Below are 24,171 nucleotides of genomic sequence, written 5' to 3' on the forward strand. Positions count from 1 at the left end.
TCTTCCCACTAAGTTTTAAAATTTTCAGAAGATGATGGCAAAATATTAGTCACAGTTTTTTAAAGATAATGTATCAGTCACAGATTATCAAAGTAATCTAAGGAAAGAAAAAGCATTTTGCCCACACACAAGGAAAAAAGCCTTATTACAGTGCAGCTTGGCCACAAAAATTACCAAGAAATAAAGATTTTAATGACTGAGGTTAAGATCAGGGTACCATGAATTTAGTAGCCGCTCCACTCAGCCAGTCCATCGATACATATTAGATTAAATTACTATTAAGTCCTATTTAAAAATTCATCCATTCAACAGTTATCACTGAAATATAGAAAAAGGACATACTGACATACTTCGAAAGCTTACAAGCTATTTCAGAAAAGGAAATAAGTCATACCTTCCATAAGAGACCTTCATATCTTCTCAGGGGTTTGTTGATAACCTGCACAGAAATTAAAGCTCATATAGGAATAGCTTCGACTAGATAGCCTTGGCATTTTAAATTGATACAAAAAGTTCCTACCTTTCCAGTTTTACCTGCCAGTATCAGTTTCATTTCTGCACCTTGGGCTAGATCAAGGGGTGTCTGATCTGTTTAGTAACAATAAAAGGCATGAGAATTTGATGCAAATAAACTTAGATGGACTATAAAATAATTTGACAGTCATTATCCATCAGTTTGGCCTTGACACATCCACACTTACTTGGAATTGGGGAACATCAACTCCTCAGGGGCAGAAGACTAAAAAAGGTATTGAACTTTAAGGCACTGCACTGCTTGTTAGAGTTCTACTAACCACAGAGAGCCCTTTGCCCTTATTGATTTAAATTTGTTTTTAGCTTCCAGCTATAAAGAACAGTTTAGGACACTCACAAATACCAAGACGAGGCATCTTTAAACAGAGGACAAGAACACAGTTTGCATAACATCTACATCAAATTTTCCTCTTTTTGGTTTCATTAGAAGTCTTCTTCTGAGGAGTCACTTTGTCTTGGGCATATTTTCAATCTTGCTTTTTTTTTTGTTACCCGTGTTCAATGTTTAGCATCAAGAAAACAAAAGCCAGGCACATTTTACTGTTAAGACAGTCAGTAAATTTTTGAGAAACGGGTAAGCTTGGAAAATAAAAGCACATACAATAAGTATTTTGCTACAGTTCTCCAGCCTCTTGCAATTTAGTCACTGTTGGCCTTCTTTTATTAGTGACACAAAGCTTGTAAAGCACTGTAAGATTTTCCCTGAACACTATGTAATTAGCAACACAGCTTACAGAAGATGTTGAATTTGTGTCTCCACTTAACATTTAACATACTTTTCATTTGGTACTCACCATTTTTATTTTTTATTTTAGGATCTGCTCCATTTTTTAGAAGTTTCAATGCACAGTGCTTATGAGCACGGTATGCTGCACAGTGCAAGGGCGTGTTCCCCATCTGATCTGTACAGTTGATATCAGGTGGCTTGCGCTTGTTTAACTGGAAAAAAAACAAAGTTCTGCTTACTTATCAGTTTTTTCCCCTCTCCAGATGCCATATTCTCTCTTTGGAAAATCAGCTGTTCCTAACTAGGACGCCTGAGTATAGATCTGGCAACAAAGAGGGCATTTAGCAAGTGTTATGACAAGGGCAAGGACTGCAACAATCAAACAAGACATTCATCTAGAGTAAGGAACTGCAGTGTTTTGCTTGCTATACTCCTTCCACCTCTGCTGCACAATATGGACACATTTTTCTGACTCAACTGCACAGTGCCAGGGAAAGCTGCCCAGTATTGCAGCTCAGTCATTTATATGCTAGAATGGCCCTGCCCAGTTCTACTGTCAAAAATCTACTTTTCTTTATAGAAGACTCCCAGGCACAGTGCAAAGGTTAGCACAGGCCAGTGCTAAATCCAGAAAAAAATAGTGTAGCCACCCTGTTTCAGAGAGTAAGAACTCTGTACTGAATGGTAGCAGACCTGCCAGTCTCAGTGCCAGATATTCTAGGCTATTTAGAGCTCCTAGTATAGGCAATCTGTTACACAAATAGCTTTGCTGCATTCTTAAGTCTATTAAGATAAAAGTAGCTATGTAACAAAGGAAGAAAAAAAAACAACCCAAACTGAGTTTTGCTTGCACACAATATAAATGTTTTGAAAAACTGACCCCTTCAAAGAGAAGGGTCATGAAGCATGACACTGCTAACAACCCTAAAACACAACTACACTACTCAAATATGTGGCTGCTGGATGTGTGCATGGGGGTTGGACTGAATGATCTGTAGAGGTCCCTTCCAGCCCAAACCATTTCATGCACTACCAGCCACTTAAGCTCACAAGCCAGATGGGAGTGCCTTAATAGAAAGGCTAAGTTACTGATAAGCAGCCTTAGGAGACCAGAGTCACAAGTGCATGATAATTTTTGAGAAACTCAGTTTAAGTATTCACATTAGGCATATGCTATCTTAGACAAAATTACAAAATATTAACAAAATTCCCATGGCCACAATTTAATATCAACAGCAATCACTTCATATGCACCTGAGAAGTAGTCCTATAAGGGATAAACTATTATAGTTTATCTGTTTATACTATATTTTATAGTATATCTGTTATTTACAGATCAACTGGTAAGAGAACAAAAGTCAAAAAGAGCGAGTTTGTGGAAGTGTACCCTCATTAACCCTGTAGTCAAATACTTGCATTCCTGAGAATTCCTAAGCTTTAGCTCTTTCCAACCAGCTGTTTTACATTTACTTCCTCTTCTGACTTCTTGCCTCCATACCTTTTAAGCCATATGCCTGTGCTTTCATCACCTTATGCCATGTTACAATGGACTACTTGGAAGAAAGCTTCATGTATCAATACATTGAGATAAAAATCTCTCGAGTCACTTCAGGCAATGTACAGTACATTTTTGGCAACTCACAGGAAGAACACACTGGCTTTGCCTCAAGTAGACTAAGGAGCCTGGGTTAAGATACAGCTGCTGAAGATCTAACTTCTAGTAAATAACATGTTCTGGTGTTAGGTGTCACAGTAAAAGTAGATATAAGCAACTAAAGTTTCATGGACATAATAGTCTGCTAATAAAAAAATTTAAGTAGGAGCAGAAATGCTTGAACAATCAGTAGGTAAAGTATGGTGAATTCTGGAGCTAAAGGGCAGTTGTGAAGAGCTACACAAATTCTGCACAGAGGTATTAACCTAAGGGTAAGAAAGTCAAAATGGTTTACACCATAGAGCTTACACTGGGAATATCTGTTAAGAATTGACTTAAAACTGACTCTGGGTCAAAAACAGGACAATACTTTGAAATGTTTTAGAAGACAATATATAGCTTTCTTTACATATACGGAGCTCAAAGGTAGCCAGTATTAAAAAAACCAAAGGCACTTAGAAATTACTATGTTCACAGGGAGAGTTACATGCTCATGCATAGTTACATGCCACATGTAGAAAGCAGAGCTTTTTAATGACAGATTTCTAGAAGGAGCCGCTTTTTTTCTGATTGTTTCTTCACATCAGATTAAGGATTAGTCAGCAGACATGTAAGAAGTATTAAAATTATCAGAATCAAGAACAAATCACTTATGTCAGTGTATTAATTACAATTAGTACAATTGTGCAGTGTATTAATGCACTATTTTTCCACCTCTTAGGTGCTATGTACAGCTCTGGTCCTCTCTCCACTTCAAAGAGGACATCACAAAAACTCCACATAAGAATTAAAAGGATGACCAAGGATTTAACAAGAGTTTCCATGCAAGGAGTTAGAAAGACATAGTCTCTTCAGGCTATAAGAAAAAACTTTAGAGGGGGAGAAGTAAATCGTGAGCCATTGTTCACTTCTACTTCCATGCAGAATAAAGAATATCAAATATCTCAATATATCAATCTCACATTTGTGAATTTTGACGCCTGAAAAGGCATTACTAAAGGTGCTAAGTAGGTAAAAACTGTTCCATACTGCATGTCTTACTTCTAAGGATAATCTTCAGGACTCTCAAAAGTGCGAGTTCAAGCACCGGGACTCTGCTTCAAAACCCAGCTGGGTTTGGTCCTGAGCAACCTGCTCTAGTTCATTCTGCTTTCCAAAGAGGAGCTGAAATGTATCACATTCAGAGGCCTCCTCCAGTCTTTCTCTGATCTGCTTCTGCCACAGCCTTACCATGCCATCACACTGTTCATCTGGGATTACTACGAGTGTGTGCACACACAAATACAGTTTTCAATTTCTGCTTAGTATGAAACGGTGCTGTGCAGATGACTGTCAATTAAAAACTACAATGGTTGCTAACAAGAAAGAGCTTAATTTCAAGACTAAAGACAGGCCACACTGTGGTGAAAATCTAGACATCCATGATGTTAAGGTATGCACAATAACATACTAAGCTTATCTTGGCAGACCATGAACCATTACACTGCTGTTTACAACTAACTAGCTAATTCTTTCTAAAGGATTTAAAAACACTAAATAAGTTGAAAACTGTTGGTTTTGCAACCTACAGCAAAGAGGAAAATCCTTGAGGGTTCAGCACCTTACCATTTTAACGAGGAGCACAGCACTAACATTCCAAAGTCACAGCCTTTGATGCAAAGCACAAAGTCATATTTTGTTACATTGGCATTATGGATTGAATCACTTGACTTGAATTCTTACCAAGGCAGTCAGTTTCCCTGTTTCCCCCTCTCTTGCTGCTCCTAAGAGGAGTTCTTCCAGTTTCCTTTCTTGTGTCCTTTCCACTGCTATTAAAACAAAAAAAATAAAAGTAAGGTCAGTCTCAATAAAGTACAGCTTTAAAAAACTATAGCAAAACAGGCCTAGAGAAGTAAGACTTTCCAGTATTATTTATTTGGGACAGGTATAAATAGAATATTTACTCAGAAAAGTCCATGTCAGAGTGAAAATATGTTCAAAGCACATAAAATTTGGTAAGATGTGCAAGTTTGTATACACATACACATATATATTATTATTATTATTCCAACACTTAAACCAAGCCCACTCCCTGCAGAAGGGAAAATGGAACTATGCAACACCCTCATTTCAGATTTTCCCTATGTTCTTTTCAGCTTCTCTTCTACTCTTCTTATCATCCCACCAAAATTTTATTCTTCTCTAATGATTCAGCAGATGAGCAGTGGAAACGAGTTATTTGCGCATTTGCATGTAGAATCAGAAGAGAGATCACTTCTTATATGCAGTCTGTGGTAGTGGACACAGAGCTCCATCAGTATTTAAGAATATTACACAGTAATACCAGGAAGAAACAGTTTTTGAACTCTCCAAAACTATAATCAGTGAACTAGATTAGTATTTGAACACCATTTGCCTCATCTCTGACACCTGTGAAGGAAGGAGGAAACACGGGGAAGGATTTTTATTTCTTATGCCTTTTGACACAAAGTCTAAGACTGCAACAGCAAGTCCTAAATCTGATCCATAACTGGGTCACCTTTGCAAACTGGTCAGAATTTTGCTCTCTAATGATTTGGTTGACACAAAGCCACTTACTGTTCTTGATTTGAGTTTTGTCTCTTTCAGTGAGGCAAGGCTTTGACTGCCCATGTATCATTCAAATCTGTAGCAAGGACCACCCCAGCAGGACTGAAATAGTAAACTGTGTATTCATAATACTTAATTCTTGAGTTGCAACCTCACTTGTCAATGCTACCAAACACTATGACTCTTTTCTTTCTAATAATCAAATTTAAAAAGAAAATTAAACTGAGCTTCTGCAACTTGCAGGAATAAAAGCAGCTTTTAGAATGCACGTATGTTTAAAAATTCCCCAAAACAAACTTTGACCTATTAAAGTTACCTTCCAACATATTCCTTATGTCTTTGTCATAAGTAACTTCTTTTGCAGTCTCTCCACTGCCATTAACAATAGACGGATCAGCATTATGCTGCAAGAGTAACATCACCACCTCCTGAAAAACAATTTGAAAAGCACTGCTTATCTGTATGTGTAACTGCAAGGCCACAATCAGGCTTTCCAGCCATTGACATCCTGTAAGATGAGCTTTGTAACCAATGGCTTCTCACCACTGCTAGTTTCTTATGACAACAGGAAGGGATGTTTTAGAGAGATTGAAGAGTGAGACTGGCTGCAGCATCTTCTCTCCCATCAGTTAGGCTGAAGGAACCAACAGGAGGTAAAGCTGCACAGACTGACCCTGAAAAGCTGGTGTACCTGGTGTTAATGCTGACTTGGACAGAGAAAAATTGTATAACTGGCACTTTTGACAAAACAGTAAGTAGTCCCTCCTTCTGAAGGGCCAAGATGTTATCCATAGAGGTAGTAGTAGTTTTGGAATGATTGTGGCAATGGGGGGTTGGGGAGGGGGAATCAAACTAGTGTCACATTACACAGGCCTATAAAAAGCTCTTTAGTTCTGGTTAACTATGAAGGAACAGCACTTCCAGACACCAAATGGGCCTGTGTGTCCTAATTTAAGAGATTTCTTTCCCCTTCAGAAGCTACTAAGATTAAAACAATGTGGTTTCTCTCTGTGTTTGGTTTTTTTTTTTTTTTTTGACAGTTATGCAAGCTAGGCAATGTGCCTAATCCTTCTGAACATGCTGTACCAAAACAGACAATAAGTCATTTTTAGACCCTGTAAAAACATATTTTTTGAAGTGATCTTGTTGCTAGCACTTTCTTAATAATTCCACAAGTGAGACTTAAAAAAGACATCATACTTTACCTTACGCCCTGTGAAAGCTGCACGATGGAGCGGTGTGTCTCCCATGTCATTCAGCACATTCACATCTGCACCTGCCTAAACAGCAAGACCAAAAGACATCTGAATATCCTTCCAACAAGAACTACACGGCTATTCCCTCTGCCTGGGGAGGAAGGGGAGACAGGGCACTAATGCAGAACTCATTGCAAATCAGATCAGAACTGTAATACAGTTATCCTGAAAACAAGGATAAAGTATGTATCTAAGATTCATAGCCAACATTCTCTCAATTGCGTCAAAAAGGAAAAGCCCCCTGCATTTTTCCAGGCATATCTCACACTTTTAAGAAGAGGGTATATGGAAAGCAAGTTTAATACAAGGGGTGGGGGCTATTATGGTCTTGGTTTTTGCTTGGCTTGGGTTGTTTGGGGTTTTGTAGGTCTTCCTGTTACATCTCCCTTCCTTTTGTCACGCACTTTCTCCATCACACACCTTTTTTCTGCACAGGCACTCTTCCAAGAAACTAAGAAATCCTATCGTACTTTCATTAAGTATTTCTTCTACACTATTCTACCTAACCTCTCAAGGGTCAAAGAGAGGGCAGGGCATACTTAACTTCATCACGTATGTTTAGATCACACGATTCAGCCAGGTCATTGCTGCCTGCCTCAAGTTAACTGATGAACCTGACTAGTTCCAGAGCTCTGTTTCTGATAATACCTCCTTCACTTGCTCTTTGCACAAGTACATAGACACACTTATACATATTCAGCTTTCAGAAGTGCACAGCCTCACTTTTTTCTCACTTTGTTCTTTAAATAACACCTTTCCAAGAGCCCTATCAAAAGAACTAAAAGTACAAAGTCCTCCTATAGTCTATACTCTTCCAGCTCTTGATGTTGGATGATTGGTAAATGCATTAAGTGATAAAACTTTACCTTTTGCTTTAAATAGCCCACTTGAATTGAAAATGGCTTTATTTACTGAGCAAGTGTGTAAGCTAGAGAAGAATTTCTCAAAGAAATCTCACATTTGTTTCCCCCTTTAAAGTCTGGATTATGCTGGCAATTTTATTCTTAATTAAAATCAAGTTTAGATTAGCTTTGCACTTGAGCCTGTTTATCACACTCCTGCCATCCAGCAAAATCTTTCAAATATAAAAGAGGGTCTAATTAGTTAAGGTTGGTTGAAGCTATCCTGACAGCCAAAACAACAACAAAATCAGTTAGAAACTACAGACACTGCATTTGCAGTTGTTATGCAAATACAAACACATCAGTTTTGATAACAGAAGTCCATAGTTTCAAAATTCATCACACAGTTCATTATTTCAAACCTGTTAGAAAGAAATAATGTTACAGAGAGTTACACTCCAAGAGAAAATCAGCTAAGTACCAATAGTTCTAAAAACTGCTCAGAGCAAGGGTTGTATTGCTACTGTATAGACTTCCACTGTCAATGTTTTGGGTCCTTCTAAACCAGGCCTATCTTAATGTTACAACAATCAGTTATGTCTATGTTACATGTAGATAAACTGTATGAGTGCCTCTGCCTCTCTGCAAAGCCTCTTTTCTTCTATCACAAAAGACTGAACAAACACCAACTGCTTCTAGCCTTACACAGAGAGGAAAACAGATATATACCTTCAACAAATCCTCTACCACAACAGCATGTCCAAAGTAGCAAGCAAGGTGAAGAGGTGTCCAACCCATATTAGACTTACTTCTGCCTGAAAGACAAAACAGGTAAATTAAGTTTTGATCACACAGTACAAAAGACATTGTCGTGTGCTTGGAGGTTGTCATGGATAACCATTCTTCACAGCAGAGGAACAAGGAGGCTGGAAGCATCAACACGACTCATTATTTAAATTACTAAATCAGGAGGCAGTTTGAGAAAGCTGGATCCAAATCTAAAAACAAAAATCAAAACAAAACCCCAAAACAAACTAACAAGCCCAACAAAAATCAACACCAAAAAACCCAAGCAAAAAACCACCACAACCTTCTGAAAGGGAAAAGTCATGTTGCCTGACTGAGAATAAAACTTTTCTTTGCATGTAACACCTTTCAATACTAGCAAGAAACTTCGGCTACTTTCATTCTTCATTCACTATGAAAATGGCACATGCAAGACCATTTTTCTTTTGCTTATCAAAAAACTCTTTGGTTTACACAATTTTATTTTCTTCACACAAATGAGAGGTAAGAGAATCTGTCTTTATGAATGACCTAATGTTGAGGCTTTTTGCCATCAGTTTTTTTGTTGCCTTGTGCTGTTTTTGATAAAGACAGCCTCACTAAGTGATGTGCTTTGAAATCTTAATGCACAGTAGAACTCAAGTATCATCTACAGCTCTAAGTTGCAGAATGATAAAGCACAGACAAGAAGCAGGCACAGAAATGATCATGTAAAGGAAACTGATTTATGCTTTATAAATAATTTAAACATGACCTGGAGGATTAGCTGTAGGAAATTCAACAACTGTCCTACAATATTTTCTTTAAAAGCAAGATATAAAAACATTAAAGGTTACTGAAGTTAACAACTCACTTTACTTTCCAACTGCAACATTCAATTGTATTAAGCAAAGGCAACCTGTGATTTGTTTGTACTAAGCAACACACTCACAGCATTACAGTATCACCTAAAAGCTGTCATTTTGTACTTTGAAGAAAAATGAAAATAAGGCAATAGAAATTGTTTTGAAATCACTGCCACCATTAAGTTTTCCCCTGTCATATAAGCTCAAGTACTGAGGCATGGAGCATGAACAACATGAGTTTGCCCAGAGGAAACAAGCCACAAGTACAAGGAAAATAAACTGTTAACCTTGAAAGTTCATCATCTTTTCTGATCTCATATTAAAAATTAACATTAGAATGTGGTTCAGAGTTGAAATATTTTCCCATTTCTTATAACTCTTCCCAACTAACATTCCTGCCTTTTATTGACAATTTCTTTCTTCTCAACTCCGGCTTTAGATTTAGATCTTTCCCTCATTAAAGTCTGACCTACAACAGAGCTCCTACCCTATATCACTGATGGGCCACAGCATCATAGAGGATAAGTACTGTGTAGACCACTAATTCTGGGGCTAGTTATGTTGGATAACATACTAAAGGGACATCACTCATCCCTCAGTCCATTAGGGAGTAATGTTCATTCAAAGAACACAAAAGAGATCTGAGTTGCACTGAATTCACACACTTGGCCCAAAACATTCTTTAGTTAACAGCACTGACAAGACAGTGATGCTGCCAAGGAATTCAGTCGGGAAAAAAAATAACTAGGAATCTGTCCAGATTTATAGTTCTTACTGAATAAAGTAAGAACAGGACCTTGTTTGGCATCCACTCTGAATGTTTGCATTTCTGATGTTAGCTGACCATTTATTTCTCAGGCTTTTGAGGTGTTACTTCCCTTCAAAGTGAGCACAAGTGTTTATTATTATTTTAAACCATAACACCATTACACAAGGGACAATGTAAGGATAGGAAAGGAGAAAAAATGTAATTCCAACAAAAAAATATAATTCCTCTCCCTCTCACACACAGTTCTTTGGTTTAATGCCAGTTAACTCTAAGACCCAAATGTTACCATTTGTTTAGAGAATGGAGACAAGGTAGACAGCCATTTTCCAGCTGTGGGCTGCTAGGCTACTGTGTAGTCATTCAAATATGTATTTTGCCATAACACACTACTGACCATTAACCTCACCTTACAGAGTTTTTACTTTGCAAATTCCTCTATACACTATTTCCTTGTATTTAAGAAGGATGAGCCAATAAGAAATGGCCTTAGAAAACACAATTATTTTGGATGAAACCTGGGTTTCATACTATTTAATGTAGATTCCTTCTTTCCAAACCAGTGAACTGAGGAACCCTAATAGAGAAGTTCAGATCACTTGGCTGGATTTTCTTCAATCAAATCCTGCTTATCTGCGAGCACCGATTGGGTAAAATACAGTCACAACTGAGCAAGTACAGGAAGCCTGAATTTATCTTCTCTTCCTTCACTTTGGTAGAAATTGTGATGTTTAGGATCACTGCTGTCAGACTTGACATTTATACAGCACACACAGCCTCAGATGTAGCTCCCCTCTGAAAAGACAAGGAGAAGATGTCAAAGACAGGCTTTGACACCCAGGCACATCAGCTTGTCAAACTCAGGGCTACCAAGGCACACCCTGCAGGAAGTTTACACCACCTCCAGTACTGCCTCCCACCTGCTCCAGAAGCACTTTATTCCAAGCCAAGTGTCACTGCTGTATCAGATGGAAATCCTGAAGGAACTGCTAGAGCACTGAAGATATTCCCCATACCCTGACTTTCTAGGGACATCTGTTATCCAAGGTAATAACAGAAGAACAAGAGGTTGTCAGGAAGAGAATGAAGATTAAAGGTTGCAAAAAGACAGTTACAGTCTACAGTGTGTACTTTAGTTAATTATCAGGTTGTTATGCAATTACTATCTGCTGGTACCCAACAGATCAGAACTTGTAGCAAGACACAGTGGTTTAGATAGTGAGGAGGCAGAATGCCAGGGCCAGTTACACAGCAGAAGCTATTTGGCCTGAATTTATCTCAGACTGTTTCCAATGGAACACTCTATGGGAACAAAGTGAAACAAGGCCCTGAAAAATGACTGCAGAAGAACAGCGATTTAACTCTGAAGTTTCACATAACTAGAGCAGTTCCCTCAGATAACACTAATTACACTTCTGTGTCATCAGACATTTAGAAGAATTGAAACTTCAAAAGCAGAGATTTCACAGTGAACAAAATCCATATCTGGAACTAGTTTAGGTTAAATATAGTATCACAAGTGCATTCCCTCTAGCTTCCTAGACCTCCCATTAGCAAGCAAGTATTAACCAGCTGGCATGTACTGCTAAACTACAAAAACAGCTAAGCACCATCTTTCATTTCATTACCCGAGTCTCTTCTATGCTGCAGATTTTCTGACCAGAGGTCCATTTGCTTGACATAGTAGACAGCAGAGTACACCATTTCATTATGCTTTCTTGACTTCAGAATACATGTAAGAACAGAGACACTCTGAAACATCTTCTAAGCACAGGAGACTTCAGGAACTTATTTACAGGCACTGTTGCATGAATCTTAAGGTACTTTTATTCCAATTGCTTAGGCACTACATATGTCTTGAATATTGACCAAGGATATACTTCTGAGGGTAGAGGACTTCAGTTTCATCAAGGTTTGTTTGATTCCCCTTTAAATTATGAACTAGCTCCCCAAAGATGAAGTAGCAAGAGCTTGGGTTTCACAACTGCTTTTTCTAAGGTGAGTAAATTAATCATTGAGAAAACACAAACACAGCTGAGTAGTCAAACAAAACAATAAGTAAGCTAATGATTAAGAATGAGACTTGGGAAAGGGATAGAGCTTGTTCAGGTAATAGGAATCCCTGCCCTTTAGGGCAAGGTGTTCCCTTCTGTAATGGTTGAGAGAAAGCACAATTGATCTCTCCTCTCTCCCTCTGCAGCACTTTCTTCTCAGAGCTGCTAAACCGTTAAATGACAAACAATGGAATACCAGCCTGGGTAGAAAGAGTGAAATTCACATCCACATCTTGGAAGCAACCAGAAACACACTCATGTAAATAAAGAGAAATATAAATCTACTAAAATAACAAAGCAGTAAGGTAGTCTGCAATTTCCAGCAAGCTTGCAAATCTAGTCCCAGTTTGAAGTTTTAATGCACAGCAAGAAAATTGCTGAGCCACATTTCTGTTAGCCACACAAGAGCAAAACTTCAGTGATGGCCAAAGACACAGACCCAGATGAAGAGCAGTCTTAGTTTCTTTTTCCAAGTAACTTAGTATTCTGCCAGAAGTAAGAAGTAAACATTTGTCCCAAACATTTTTGCAAGTGGCAAGATTTTGTTTGTGTGATAACAAAATATGAGCATAAAAAACCCCAAAATAATAAACCCTTACATTGAGCAGAGCACAAATGACTGACCTGATCTAATATTCTCTACAGCTCTAATGGAAGTTATTTGCCTCCCTGAACAATCCCTGGGCACCACAATCTGTTTTGTTCAGTATTCTAAAGCTTCAAAGTTGGCATAAGCATGAACTCAGGCAAAAATAGGTACTGATTCTCTGCCTTGTTGACACTTCTAGTGTCTATGAATTATGCTGAGTTTTTCTGTACACTGCAACTATCCATACTCTTATTACTATCTCTCCCCTATGCAAACATGCCCTTAAGTCACAGTGTAAAAGTTAAGTTGGTTTTTTGTTACTCTACTGAGCATTCCAAAGAAAGCAAGATTATACTATCACTATCAGTTTCACTACATGTGACTCCAACAGCAAGACTCCAAACATTTGAGGAAGGTTACTAACCTTTACAGTTGATATCAAAGCTTATTTCTCCTTTGTCCAAGGTATCCAACAGCTGTTTAACTTCTTCAGCATTTCCATTTCTAGCATCATGGAGAAGCTGCTGTTCTGCTTCTGTAGTCATCTCTGACAAAATATACAAAAGAAGAGATTTTGCAATCAGTTATACTGCTGTAGTTATGGCTTAAAATTACATCACTTTTAGCTGTTATTTAATACTAACCCTGGTATGAGAAAGATAGCTATTCTCTCTGTGGAACACACTTAATGGGCAAGCTGTTGCAACAGCCCAGCACTCAGGCTACTAAGAAGCATTAAAATTCCTCATACAAAGCAGTTAAATAACCAAATACCCGTGTTTTATTGCTTCTCTGTTTTCTAGGTTCAAAGGGTGGCTTGGGAGTTGAAACTCTATGCCACAAACAAGGCAAGCTTTGCTACAAGCGTAACTAGTAAGCATTTGCTTTTTCCTTACAGGGCTTTCAGCCTTATCCCTTCAGGTTTCCAAAGACAACAGGAATGAAAAAAAAAAAAGAAAGTAACTATGTACACCCATTAACCCAAGTATTAACTGAGAATTAATTGACAGTTATTTTGGCTGCCAACCCTATGGAACAGAATGTCTGCATGGAGATTTCAGATACCCATCAGTGATTACTACTATCATTTCTTGAGCCTGGGTATCTGAGGCCATGCAACCTCAACTTGAAGGTGAATGGGGGCTCAGACAACTTTGTAGATTTTACCTTATCTTTAAGAAACACAATAGTACAATATAAGGAAGTTAACACACAACTCTAAAAGATCACTAATTAATTCTAATCCTACCATTGCTCTTGAACTGCAAAGGTAAAAATAAGATATGTCTTTCAAAGAAGGGAGAAAACAAAACCTTTTAACATAACTATTCTACAGCTCTCTACTAGAAGGGGAACCTTAGATCTCTGGGCAAGCAATACTGCTACTTACCAGGTCTGTTGAACAATACAGTTACTAAGCGATGTCTTAACCAATCTTTTTCCACACTGAAATCACAATCTGAAGTTGGTTTGCCTTTTTTTTTTAATGCCATTATAACAGCTACGATCTGTATGAAGGAGAAATGCGGAACTCTGCATCTGGGACAGGGCAACCCTGGACCTGGACTGGGGAGTGAGATGCTGGAGAGCAGCAGTGCAGAAAGGGACCTGGGGACGGGTCCTGGTCAATGGCAAGTTGAACAGAGTCAGCAGTGCCCTGGCAGCCAGGAGGGCCAACAGTGTCTGGGGGGGGCATCAGGCACAGCATTGCCAGCCAGGCAAGGGAGGGGATTGTTCTGCTCTCACTAGAGTGGTCCGACCTTGAGTCCAGGGTACAGTTTTAGGCAATATAAAAATGGCATTAAGCTATTAGAGAGCATCCAAAGGAGAGTAATGATGATGTTGAAATATCTGGAGGGGAAGCTTTATGAAGGGAGGTTGAGGTAATTTGATTTGCTCAGCCTGGAGAAGAGGAGACTGAGGGGAGACCTCACTGCAGTCTTCCACATTCTTATGGGGGAAAGCAAAGGGGCAGGTACCAATCTCTTGTGTCCAGTGACAGGACTTGGGGAAATGCATGAAGCTGAGTCAGTTATAGGTTGGGTATTAAGGAAGTTTTTCACCCAGAGGGTGGCTGAGCACTGGAACAGGTTCCCCAGAAAAGCAGACACAGCACTAAACCTGACAGTTAAAGAAGAAGACAATGCTCTCAGGCATGGGGCATCCTGCACAGCACCAAGACCTGGACTTGGTGATCCTGATGGGTCCCTTCCAACTCAGCTTATTCTATGATTCAACTAGACCTAGATACAACATTTCCCCATTTAAATACATTGCTTTTAGGTGGTATCAAGAAACTATGTTAAAAACAGCTTCAAAAGACTGTGTTGCTATAGACAATTTACTGCTGTTGATACAATAGGAAAACAATAGACTTTGTCCAAATTTAGTGTCTCCAGTTTATTTATATTCACCTGACACACTAGGTTTACCCAGTCCTGCAGTCAGTTAATGATTACTGACCTCACATAGTTAGCTTTCCTATCCTGTTTTGAATGGCCCAAACAGCAAACTGTTTACACTCTGCTGTTCTGGACAGGCAGCTTGATTGCACCACACACACTCACAGCTTAAATAGATGCAGGGAGCTCTTTGACTACGGTAAGATAAGAAGCCACTCAGCAAGAAAAGAGACAGTGAGAACACTGGGTAAGGAACAAAAAGCCTGTAACAGTGACAGATCCTGCAATATTCAAGACTGCTGCAGAAACTGGAACAGGACAGATTGCCAAAGAACTAACAATACAGCAAAGAGAAGTTTCCCTACCTTTTCCTCAATCAACAAAGGCAGAGAGAGAATTTGTTTTCAAAGAATTTGACAAAGACTAAGCAAGCCCTTTCCAGCATATTTCAGAAGAATGGACTGGATCAGTCACTTGCAATCTACCACAGACACAGGATACAAATGCCTTCTCCAGAAGCAGCTAGTCAGCACGCTTGTTCATGCATGCTTTTCAGTACTACCAGAAAATAAAACAAAACAGTACTAGTTCTTCTAGCAGTCCTTTTGAGCCCTGAAGCTACTTTCTCCTTTAAACAGGATTCTATCCACTTGTGGAGGCAACACGGCAGTTTATTGTTACTGGGGCAGGCATAAGTTTCCTCAGTGAATCAGTTCCAGCAGTGTCTAGAGAATGATCAAAATCATGCATGCTAATGTATTATCAGCCAGTAATACTATCTCTAAAGCTGAGTGCTACAGTTTCAGCAGAACACAGAATGCAGCACTGAGAATCACACAAACCAAAGATAAGAGGACAGTTAGACTCATTTTGCTGCCTTAGCCATCACTGAGGGGAAAGGAGGAAGAAAAAAAGCAAAGCTCATAGTTAATTTTCACCCCCTCCCACACAGTATTGCTTTAGCCATGTCTCAGATGAGAAACACACTCCTATCATTACCCTGTATCGTTTGTCAACATCCCACATACTTAGCAGGTACGAATAGCAATGCACTTTCAATGCATTAACAACCTGCTGTTTCCATTTGATATTGACGAAAAGGAAGAAAAGACTGTTTGGGAAAGAAACCAAGATGCTGATTCAAATTAAACAACTCTTGCTTGCAGCAAGGCCTGTTATGTACATGAGCAGAATCTTTAACAGCTCAAAATATCAAAAAAGTTACTTGCATAGTTTTTCTACCATCGAATAGTTGTAAGGTTAAAATCACTGATCTGCTTGCACTCTTAAAGCAAACACTAGCAATAGAACAACATGCATAGTAACATGGTTTGCCTGCTTCACTGGTTTAGTCCTCAAAGACCTTGCTGTTCAGGCCAAGCCTCTGATTTCAAATATACTTTGTAAGCCTGCAGCATGCAATGACACAGAATAATTACTGTCTGGCTACTAATCACAGAAAGATCACTCACGTGAAAGTGTTTCTACAATTGGGACTGGAAAGTGCATCTGCATGCAGTTACTCACCAGACAAATGATAAAGAACATATAGCTTCAGCTAATAAGCTAAATGACATGCCTAAATAAAGCTGGCAGCAAAGAGACAATTAACAGAACGTTTTATACTGTAGTAAATACCGTTTTAAGCAATAGGATTTGCTCTGTAATGGAGATGAGAAACACCAACAGAAGTCTGAGTGACAAGCTTAGCGAATGGAAAAAAATCAATACACAGGCACTCAAGGGGTGTATACACTTTGTATACTTCTGTGCATACAGGAGTCTATTTGACCCACCATGAAGAGCTCTAAAATCCTCACCCATCAGTTATGAGGCACCAATCCAGGCCATCAGCACAGAGGGAGACTTAATAGTTTAGTTTGGAGTTATTCACCTTAAGATATGGCTAGCAGGTTCATCTATATGAATTGTTGTGCCTCTATGCAAATCTAGTAGCCACTTATAAGAGAACACATCTTTCAGTCACCCATGCTGGCATCATTACCTTATTCCATTAATCAGCTGATACAGGTAAATTGCCTTTCATGGCCCCTATTTAAGCCTTGTGCCCTTGAAAGGCTTGCATGGCAGTCTCCACAGTCACTGGTACATCATGACACAACACCACAGAACATTATTTAGCATTTCCTCTGCAGCTGAAATGTGACTGCAAGGCAGTTCTGTTGAACTCATTAGGACTACCACAGCTGTACTTGACTGCTAATTGAATCTTATCCTTTAAGAAGGTATAAAAAATAGCATTGAGATGCTCCGCTTTTATCTTCTTCTATGAGACTTATGCCAGAGTGATTCTGTTACGCTACTAGAAGGTCTATCTTCACACAGGGGTTGTTTCCAACACAGAGAACACAGGTTACCATTCTGCCTGCATGCCCTCTTATGGGAGTTTTGCAGAATACTTCAACACAAAAGGCCAACCAGCTATATACAAACTACCAACTTTACCCAACTGCTAGGATTAAGTCCAAGCAAAAGAAAGCTGCTTTTCTCAAAGTGACCTATGAAGATCCGAAGTGCCACTTATGACTCTGAGGCAGCACCACTTACTTTTGCTTTGGTTTCTTCACCTGCTGAATCCTCTAGCTATGTACACAGCCCAGAACAATGACAATACATACTATGCAGAATATGAGTGGGTTTCACTTATATACTGCTAAAAAAGCAGGAGAAGCAGCACCAGCCCTGGCCAACCTAACATTAAGGTTCTGAGGTGGCAGCCACAGGTTGCATAGGAAATTTTCTCCCCATGACAAACAGTAAGGTTGGCAAAAAGCACAACATTGTCTAGTATTTCAACAGATCTTCCTCTAGCAACAAAAATTAGACTTCTGTAGGAGAGGCTGATACGTGCTCAGGAAGATTTCTTACATGTCCCAGCACGTATACGTTATGATGCGATGCTTGCAAAGAAGGAGGGCAAAATGCACCAAACCGCACAAACAGACAGAACCTGTCCACAAACCCATAAAACACAGTAGTGACAGGAGCTGCTCCAAGAAGACAGGGTGGCTGTACAAGAAGCATGAGTGACGTTATCTAAAAGTAGTAGTTTCAGTCTTCGGGTAAAGGGTTGTAGAAGTTAGAAGCTGGTCATGCTTCTCTGACACAGTCTCCCTGTGAAAGCAGCACCCCTCTAAAATCAAGATACTGTTTGTTTAATAGCAATTAACACATCTGCAATAAGACATCTATTCAGCACCACTCCCAAGCGGCACCACTATTTAAATTAATCCTCGTGCTTGGGCATCTCCTGGCTGTTAGATCAAAGACCTTCTTTCAGCCCAGGCGCTCCGAATAAGCTTACCCAGAACTCGTGCGAGATCTCACCCGGATCAGCAGGCAGGCACAGTCCCAAGCAGCGAGAACTTCAGCAGGACCGCCGGAGCTCCCTATGCCCAGCTGGAATCGAGCGGCTCGTTCCGGTCCTGGTCATTACACACTTTTTAAGGCGAGTCAGGCGCGTCGCAGCAGCCGCGCTCCTTGCCTGCGGGAAAGGTCCGCTCAGACCTGCGGGCACCGGCCAGCGCCGCGCCCGCTCCAGGGAGGGGAACGGCGGCAGGAGGAGGAGGAGGAGGAAGGGACACCCACGCACGGCAGCAAGCGAGGACGCCGCTTCCCAAGGGCAAGAGACCGCCCTGGCCCCCGCCTCCAAGGCCACCTCTGCTTGGTGCCTCGAGCCGCGCCTGGCTCGGGGCCGTCCCCTCAGCCCGCACAACGGACTCCTGAGGGGGGCACCCAGCGACACCCGCACGCCCGAACGCGCTCCCGGCGGCTGCGGGGGACAGGCGGCCACGGCAGCAACAAAGCCAACGCCGCGCGGGAGAGCGGCGCGTCCCCGCCGCGGAAGGAAACCCGCCCCGGCCGGCGGGCCGGCCCACTGCCGCCCGGGCCTCGCCCCGCCAGCTGGAGCTGCCGCCGCCCCGCGCCGCGTACGCGCACCGGGCGCGGTTACATGTGACCGGCAGCGGCGCCCCGGCAGCTCCCCCCGCCGCGCAGGGCGGGCGGGACGGGACACGGCTCCGCCCGCCCGGCCGCCGCACCGCCCCCACGACAGAGACCGGCCAGCCCCACACCTCGCTGCAGCCCGCCCGAAACGCCGAGAGGGGTGAAGCAAGGTCCCGCCGAGGGCGCTGCGCCCGCGCCCCCTGCCCTCTGAGAGAAACGGGCCCGCAGCGGGCGCAGCGGCGGTGGCCGCTCTCCCCTGGGAGGAACAGTGACCCCCCTGTGACCCCGCAGGTACCGCCCTGTGCCCGCTGCGCTTTGGTGTCACGCCCGTTTCAGTAGTGCCCAGCGACAGGACGAGGAACAATGGCCATAAAGTGAAACACGCGAAGTTCCACCTCAACATGAGGAAGAGCTTTACGTTGAAGAGGTCAGAGCACTGGAACAGATGCCCAGGGAAGTCATGGACTCTCCCTCTCTGGAGACATTCCAAACTCACCTGGACGCGTTCCTGTGTCACCGGCGCTGGGCCCCAGACCCCAAGCCCCAGGGGGTTGGACCAGATGATCTCCAGAGGTCCCTTCCAACCCTAATTATCCGGTGAGTGCCACTGTCCTGCGAGCGCCCGCCGCCGCCGCTCGCTTGCGCGGGCTTGGCTCCGCTCTGCCCAGGGAGCGCCCCGGCAGGGGCGGGACGCGCCCGGGGCACGGACACCGACAGGCGTTCAGAGACACGGCGGGGCAAACCGGCCTCAAAGAGGAATGTAACGCTACGATAATGGTGCATCGACAGAGCGGAAAGCAGGGTCTTTGGTAGCGTATACAGCCGTGGCGCAGGTGAAAGAAAATTGTCAACACACACTGCTTCTAAGAACAGCTCAGCCAAAAGCAACCTAAAAGAGAAATTGGGTGCTACCAGGGACAGAAAGTGAAGTACTCACTTTTTTCAAGGCCCTTTCGTCCACCACTCCTACCCGTATCTATTCTCCACTACACCTGTCATCTGAAGAGATGGCACCTTGTTTTTCTGCCTTTAGCACATGAGAATGTTTTTGCATTTTGAAAACTCCCACAGTGCCTCTGAAATCCTGCAACAATTTATTAAGGGAGCAGAGAAGCTTTGCAGTGTTGTGGGATGACCAAGTCTGTGTCATATGCAGGAGCACTGAAGAGGCAGGGCAGGAGCCACAGGTGCTGTGACAAACGATCACAAAAGATTAGGATGAAACTTCTGTTTCAAAAGGGGGCAAGTTTAGACCTGAACAATTCTTCTGAAACTCTCCATGCATAAATGAGGAAAGCTTCATTTTTTCTGTATTGTCTATAGCTACATGTATTTTTAATATTTGAAGAAAGACATAGAAAAAGTTTCACACCTGAAGATAACACAATTATGCCATGTTTGAACTTCTACTGGCTTTTGTTACTTTTAATTAGTTTGTCTTACTTAAGAGATCTGCTTTCAGGGATGCTTTAGTAATAATTATATGAAATCTGAGAGGTTTCAGGGAAGGATCATATTTGCTTTCTATTCTTAGAAGCAGAGCTTCAAGCTGATGCCCTTACATTCAAAGCATTAGCTGTGATATCCTCATACACCTTTTCCTTTATTTCTTCCTTCTGCTTCTGACTTTGAGCCATCTTTCACAATGTCATAAATGCTTTAAGCAACATCACAATAAAACCTTTTCCTATTTTGTATTTAGTTTGCATACATGAATACAAAATTAAAATATGTATATTGTCACTATATATTTCTTACAAGTTTTATAATGAAATAGAGGTATTGTCACCCACCTACTCTACAACCCATTGCAATACAACACAGAGTTTACAGTTCAGTTTCACCCTTCACCCAGTTAGTGCAGGGTTTTTCTCTGAATCTAAGTAAGAAAGGTCTGAAAACAATAACTTAATAAATTTAATGATTTAAAAAGACAAAGTAAAGACCAACAGAGATAACAAGTAAATCAGAAGCCATGATGTCCACGCTCCTGTAGCACTGGATTAATCCTGGATGGACTTCTCCTTTGGCAGGCTGCACAGATCCCATCTCTGGAGAAAGGCTCCTCTTTGGCTGCAGTGTTTTAGTTTTTTTACACGAAAACAGCTATTCCATAAAGGATGTTCACAAGAGAGCTTTACTCCTTGTATGCTTCTAGATAAGGGCAAGGCCACACAGTTGCTCTAATCACCTGCACTCTGTGCCAAGGAGCTAGTGAAGCTTCCAAGGGTTTTGTGCACCACAACTCAGGTCTGGAGGCAGTACAGCACAGACTTGGGCCTGCTCCACTTAACTGTACTGTGAATCACCAGCTCCTAGATGTATAGGGCTCTCCTGGCCAGGATCACTACACTTCCCCTGCTTCCATCATCTTCAAAAAGTGTCTATTTTTCACTCATGCTTTGCCTGCTTGCACATCCCAGAGTAATAATGTCCCAGTGCATTTTGGACTTTGAAGTGTGGAAATGAGAAAGAGGGTGTTGCTGATATTGAGGCTTTGTTCTCTTTTGTTTTGGTTTGGTTTGCTTTGGTTTTCATATTATTCCTTTTTCAGATAACCTGCTGAAATTAGTGATTCAGAAAACATGAAGCATGTCCCATCTTAGGGCTGAACACACTGGAAAACAGCCTTGCACAGAACTCACTGACCTGCTTTGTCTGTGATTTTCACAGTATAGTATTTTTTATATCCTCTCTGTCATGGGACAACCTTCGTTGCACTGACACTTTGTGTTCTTCCTCTTCAGACTAGAGTATACCGGTCAAATTTGAGATATATGACTGGAGAACAGAGTGCACACAGAGAAATGAGAAGTAGAAATAATAAATGATACATGATAGGTTGTATGTTTGTTTTCACACAGTAACATTTAAATGTTAGCTCACCAGCAGTCCTAAAAATTTGTTCCTTAGCAGCTTTCTTACAGACCTGGTGTACTTCTTGGGGAAACTGCTCCCCACCTCTGAAAAGTAGTGCAGTAAGTGCAGGTCCCTGCTGTATTTCCATACAGATCTTATTTACTAGGCTGGCAAAACACAGACACAGGAGAATTAATTAATGCACTGACACCCTCAGATGGGATTCTTGTGTATCTCTCTGGATTATCATGAGCAACTGCCAGTGAGTGATCAAAGCAAATGTTCCTGTTGTTCTGAACTGCCTGCAATAGGAATTCTTGCAGATGCTAGTCTGTTGCTGAAGTTTCTTTCATACTTTGCAGGCAATAACCATATAATGTAATGAATTTGTGGACGATGTGAGTTGGATTGCCTCCTGAGCTGAGAAATGCTTTTTGCTGCTTACAGCAGCACTGAAGCAAACTCAGGTTGTTTCTTGAGGTATCCTGTAGCAGGGAAAAATGATTCTATAACAGAGAAAAATTCCTTTTAACAGGCCCATTTTTATCTGAGTGCAGGTATGGCAGGAGAAAATGTGAGAATTCACTGCTGGTCCTCTTCTCTCAGGAGGCTCCTAAAATCTGCTAGTAGTTACTTTATAGAAAAGCTTTTGGATTTTTGTAGCTCTACAGAAGGCAATTGTACCCTGCCGTAGCCAGCACAAAAACTGGGTTATGGCTAAATGAGAGGAAACATTTCTAACCAAGGTATTAAGTCATCAGTACATTTCTTCTCCTTAGTCTTACCAGACATGTAGTTTTAGAACAAGAACTAGGCTTGTTTAATGCACTTTCTTTTTCTTGTGACTGAACCAGTTTGGTTTGGTTTTAGTTCCAAAATGAGAAATCAGCTGCATGTGGAGAGTTTATATCTATGAACCTTACAGCTAATTTATGTCAGTTTAGCCCACACTCTTGCAAAATGCACCACTGTGGTACTGAAATCAGCTGAACTACTTTGTCCTCAAATGGATAAATGCTCATTATTGGATGGCCCAATTAAGATTTCTATTACAGAATGAGATTTCTATTGAATGTAGAGTAGAATTGGAGCATTAGAGAAAACTTAGTGTTTTGTTGGTAAGTAACTATAGCAAAATGCTCTCCTTGAGCTATTCTTAAGACACTACTGGTATAGTTTCAGTAGAAGAAAATCCTGCCCAAAACTGGGGTCCAGAACTAAGGGGATTAATCATTAGTACATGACATGACATGATATGACATTGTCCTTATTTCTTCTCAATCTTCCCTTTTTATTGTAAAAGAGGAGCTGAAAATACATCATGTTGTTTGAACTGTTGTATGCGAAATAAAGCAGGGTTATGGATATTTTACTTTAATTCTTCCATATCTCTTAGTTCTGTGTTTTTCACTTATTTGTGATTCAGTCCTGATTAAATGAATATTATTTTTATATCATTTAAGCTTTTTGTGCTCTGGTATTAGAATACAGTTGCAGAATGAAAACAGTAATTACCCAGTGCTCTGACAAGACAAAACAAAGAATTTGAATTCAAGGTAGCAATTTGGGCTGCTCTCTGACCTCAGGATTTTCTTTGGCTTAATTGATTTGATTTGAGCTTTAGATGTTTTTCTTTGCTATCTGTGGTTCACAAAGCAGTCTTTGTGAACTGATGGACCAAAGTTAGACTTTGTAACCATTTTAAATATCAAAATTAATGCATTGCTGTGAAGAGTATCATTTTGGGAGATGCCTCATCCTAAAGAACAGTGAGATTTGGTTATATTATTTTAAAATAGTTTAGAAAATTCCACTGTGCTGTTATCCTTCATTTGAAAGCTGTGGATATGTATTTCATATCTGCTTTAGTAGAATGTTTCAGACAGGAGAAGACAGTAATATATGGTAAATACTCCTGTGCACCATATCAGTTCAGCTACTCTATTATTAATTTAATATCTCTAAACAAGCTGGAGATTAATTATCTCCATTTCTATTTACTAAGAATTGTCACAAATATAAATGACAATGAAAGGAAATTAGCGAGTCCTCTGAAATCTGTCAGAAATGTCTACAGTCCATACAGTTTTTGTGATTTATTCTCTGTGCCTCCTTATCTGCTATAGTTTCTTCCTGGCCCAATAGCAGATTGCTGAAGTCTTTCATATCAATGCTTTTATATGACATAGAGACAACAGTCATAAAAAATGGCAGTAACATTTTTGAGTTATTTAATAACAAAAAATGTGTAATGTAAAATCACTTGTTCAGCTAAGACAAAACTAGCAACTTATAAAGCACAAGCATCACATAGAGATTGTTG

The 24,171-nt window shown here is 40.7% G+C and overlaps 1 protein-coding gene across 3 annotated transcripts in view; it reads right to left on the minus strand.

Annotated features, from left to right (window-relative positions):
- OSBPL1A (oxysterol binding protein like 1A) overlaps nucleotides 1–18,512 on the minus strand; it is a 76,333-nt gene extending 57,821 nt beyond the window's left edge. For 2 of the 3 annotated variants that reach the window (XM_030266097.4, XM_030266094.4), the window contains exons 1-9: nucleotides 18,349–18,489; nucleotides 13,046–13,168; nucleotides 8,311–8,396; nucleotides 6,689–6,763; nucleotides 5,800–5,911; nucleotides 4,638–4,723; nucleotides 1,329–1,473; nucleotides 521–588; nucleotides 395–439 (exon numbers count right to left, since the gene is read on the minus strand). In XM_030266097.4, coding sequence (XP_030121957.4) covers nucleotides 395–439; nucleotides 521–588; nucleotides 1,329–1,473; nucleotides 4,638–4,723; nucleotides 5,800–5,911; nucleotides 6,689–6,763; nucleotides 8,311–8,396; nucleotides 13,046–13,166 — 738 coding nt within the window. In that variant the 5' untranslated portion in view covers nucleotides 13,167–13,168; nucleotides 18,349–18,489. Of the gene's footprint in view, nucleotides 1–394; nucleotides 440–520; nucleotides 589–1,328; nucleotides 1,474–4,637; nucleotides 4,724–5,799; nucleotides 5,912–6,688; nucleotides 6,764–8,310; nucleotides 8,397–13,045; nucleotides 13,169–18,348 lie in introns of all 3 variants that reach the window. The other variant, XM_030266096.4, reaches the window with a different exon arrangement.
- Between the last annotated feature and the right edge of the window lie 5,659 nt (nucleotides 18,513–24,171).

Source organism: Taeniopygia guttata, chromosome 2 (assembly GCF_048771995.1).
Source record: "Taeniopygia guttata chromosome 2, bTaeGut7.mat, whole genome shotgun sequence".
Classification (NCBI taxonomy): Eukaryota; Metazoa; Chordata; class Aves; order Passeriformes; family Estrildidae; genus Taeniopygia; species Taeniopygia guttata.